General features: G+C 28.5%; 1 protein-coding gene across 1 annotated transcript; it reads left to right on the top strand.

Annotated features, from left to right (window-relative positions):
• Nucleotides 1-258: 258 nt before the first annotated feature.
• On the top strand, nucleotides 259-699 carry LOC103310330. Its single transcript, XM_008188274.1, has one exon. The coding sequence runs from the start codon at nucleotides 259-261 to the stop codon at nucleotides 697-699; it is 441 nt and encodes a 146-aa protein (XP_008186496.1).
• The last annotated feature ends 1,365 nt before the right edge of the window (nucleotides 700-2,064 follow it).

The following is a 2,064-nucleotide window of genomic DNA, read 5'->3' as shown; positions in this document are numbered from 1 at the left end:
GATACATTTTGACAAAATTCGAACTTTAAATGATTATAAAAAAAAATTGTGACTATATACTTTAAATATTTTTCAACCACTATTGTAAAAATATATATTGAGGCGCCTTATATACATTTTTTACGTATTTTTTTTTTTTTTTATAAAGGTATACAAACTTCCGAGGAATCTTGTATTATATTTTCAAATCTTGGATTTAAAAACAAAAATTTTTATTATTAATTTTAAAATTTAACCTAACCCGAATTGGGAAAACGAATGCTTGGAGGAACTTTCAGATTTCCCGAAGATAGTGCTCTTCCTGGGTCCTATATAATTGTACCCCATATCATTGTCAGTTACGAGGCATTTAGACTACATAAGCACATAATGAAACCATTTTCTAGGAAGGCAAGCAGAGAAGACGATTCCAAAAAAAATTTTAACTATAGACTAAGCCGTGCCAGGCGAGTTACAGAAAATGCTTTCGGTTTGCTCAGTCAAATATTTAGAGTCTTTTACCAGCCTATTTACATACAGATAACGACATGTGATGATTTAATTTGGATTGCATGTTGTTTGCATAATATGTTGAGGGATGCTTACATGGGAAATAATAAACGACCATTCTATGTGCTAGATTCTGAACAAATAGAACCCACCAATAACATGATATCAATGACAAGAGGAGGCGGATTTTACACTATCGAGGGATTTTAAGTAAGAGACCGTTTTAAAATTGTTTTCAATAATGAAGGGTCCATATCCTGGCAGTAATAAATGATGACAATAATGATTTATGAGTGTTTTGTATTTTGAATAAATTTCAACTTCTGTAATTATTAATACTCATATAACAAATTATAATAATAATAATATAAAATAAATTATACTGTACTCATTGTCTTTTTTTTTTATACCTATTTTACTTGTCGTTAATTATACATGTTTAAATCTTTTAAATATAAAAATAGGTACAACAAATAAGTATAAAATTGGAATAAATTCTTATTCTTATTTAAAAATTATAAAATACATTAATAGTAATTATACTATTATAAATAAAAAAAATATAAGGATTACTTAATTCATTATTTTGTTCCTTCAAAATATTATGAAATACACTTGCATACCTACAAGTAAAAAATATAGTATAATATATTATGTTCATTGTTCATTCATCCATTTTACTGTTCCCCGTGATTATTATGGTAGTTTCCAAATCCAGAATAATTTGAAGGCATGGGATACATTACTGCTAGATCTGGTACCGACTGCAGACTGGAAGGCTGGTAGTAATTTGTTTGGTCAGATGTTATATGCGGTTGTTCAGGAGCTGAATATTTTTCTTCGATTTCTGTTACTTGAGCCAATACTTGTTTATTTTTAGTGTATGTATTTATTTTTTCCCCGAAATGACGATGTCTTCAAACGTCGATATCAATAACATGCCATATATACTATATAGTCTAGAGGTTCCCAAACTGTGGGAAGCGATTATATTTTTGGTGGGTCGCGCTATATTTTGAAATAATCCATATTTTTCGTTGATGTTCAAAGTTCAAATTCAGTTTTTCGTTAATAGTTATCTGCGAGATTGACGATTACAGCACCGTATCAAACAGATTAATAGTTATATAGTTATACCTATTGAAAAGATAGCGATTTATCTGAAACAAATTAGTGTTGGTAGACGAGCGGATCACTGCAGCTAGTTCCACGCTCCGCAAGCGCATGCGCGGACCAATAACTACTATCAACATCATATCTTATCAATTATTAATACAAGTGATAAGCACTTGTCCAAAAATTGATAAGAGTGGATACGGCGTTTACCCTGGTTGTGTCGAGAAATATCACAATATTATGTTATATTATAATTTATAATTATTACTAATATTTATAAATATATAATAATATCTTGTATTATATTTATTAATTATCATTTTAATTATTATTATCATTAATTTAACTGTCAATTTTTCATGGTTAATATACTAATAACTCATAGTCACAAATATTTACAGAACACATTACACAATACAAATAAAACATATAATAAGTCTGTTACTCGTTATTGTGGTT

This window comes from Acyrthosiphon pisum, unplaced genomic scaffold, assembly GCF_005508785.2.
Source record: "Acyrthosiphon pisum isolate AL4f unplaced genomic scaffold, pea_aphid_22Mar2018_4r6ur Scaffold_20855;HRSCAF=22329, whole genome shotgun sequence".
NCBI classification, from domain to species: Eukaryota; Metazoa; Arthropoda; class Insecta; order Hemiptera; family Aphididae; genus Acyrthosiphon; species Acyrthosiphon pisum.
Note: the sequence above shows the minus strand (reverse complement) of the source record. Positions and strands in the feature narration are given on the sequence as shown.

Bases quoted from the DNA above. Each gene is read 5' to 3' on its own strand.
- LOC103310330 (XM_008188274.1), top strand. From the start codon at position 259: ATGCTTGGAGGAACTTTCAGATTTCCCGAAGATAGTGCTCTTCCTGGG.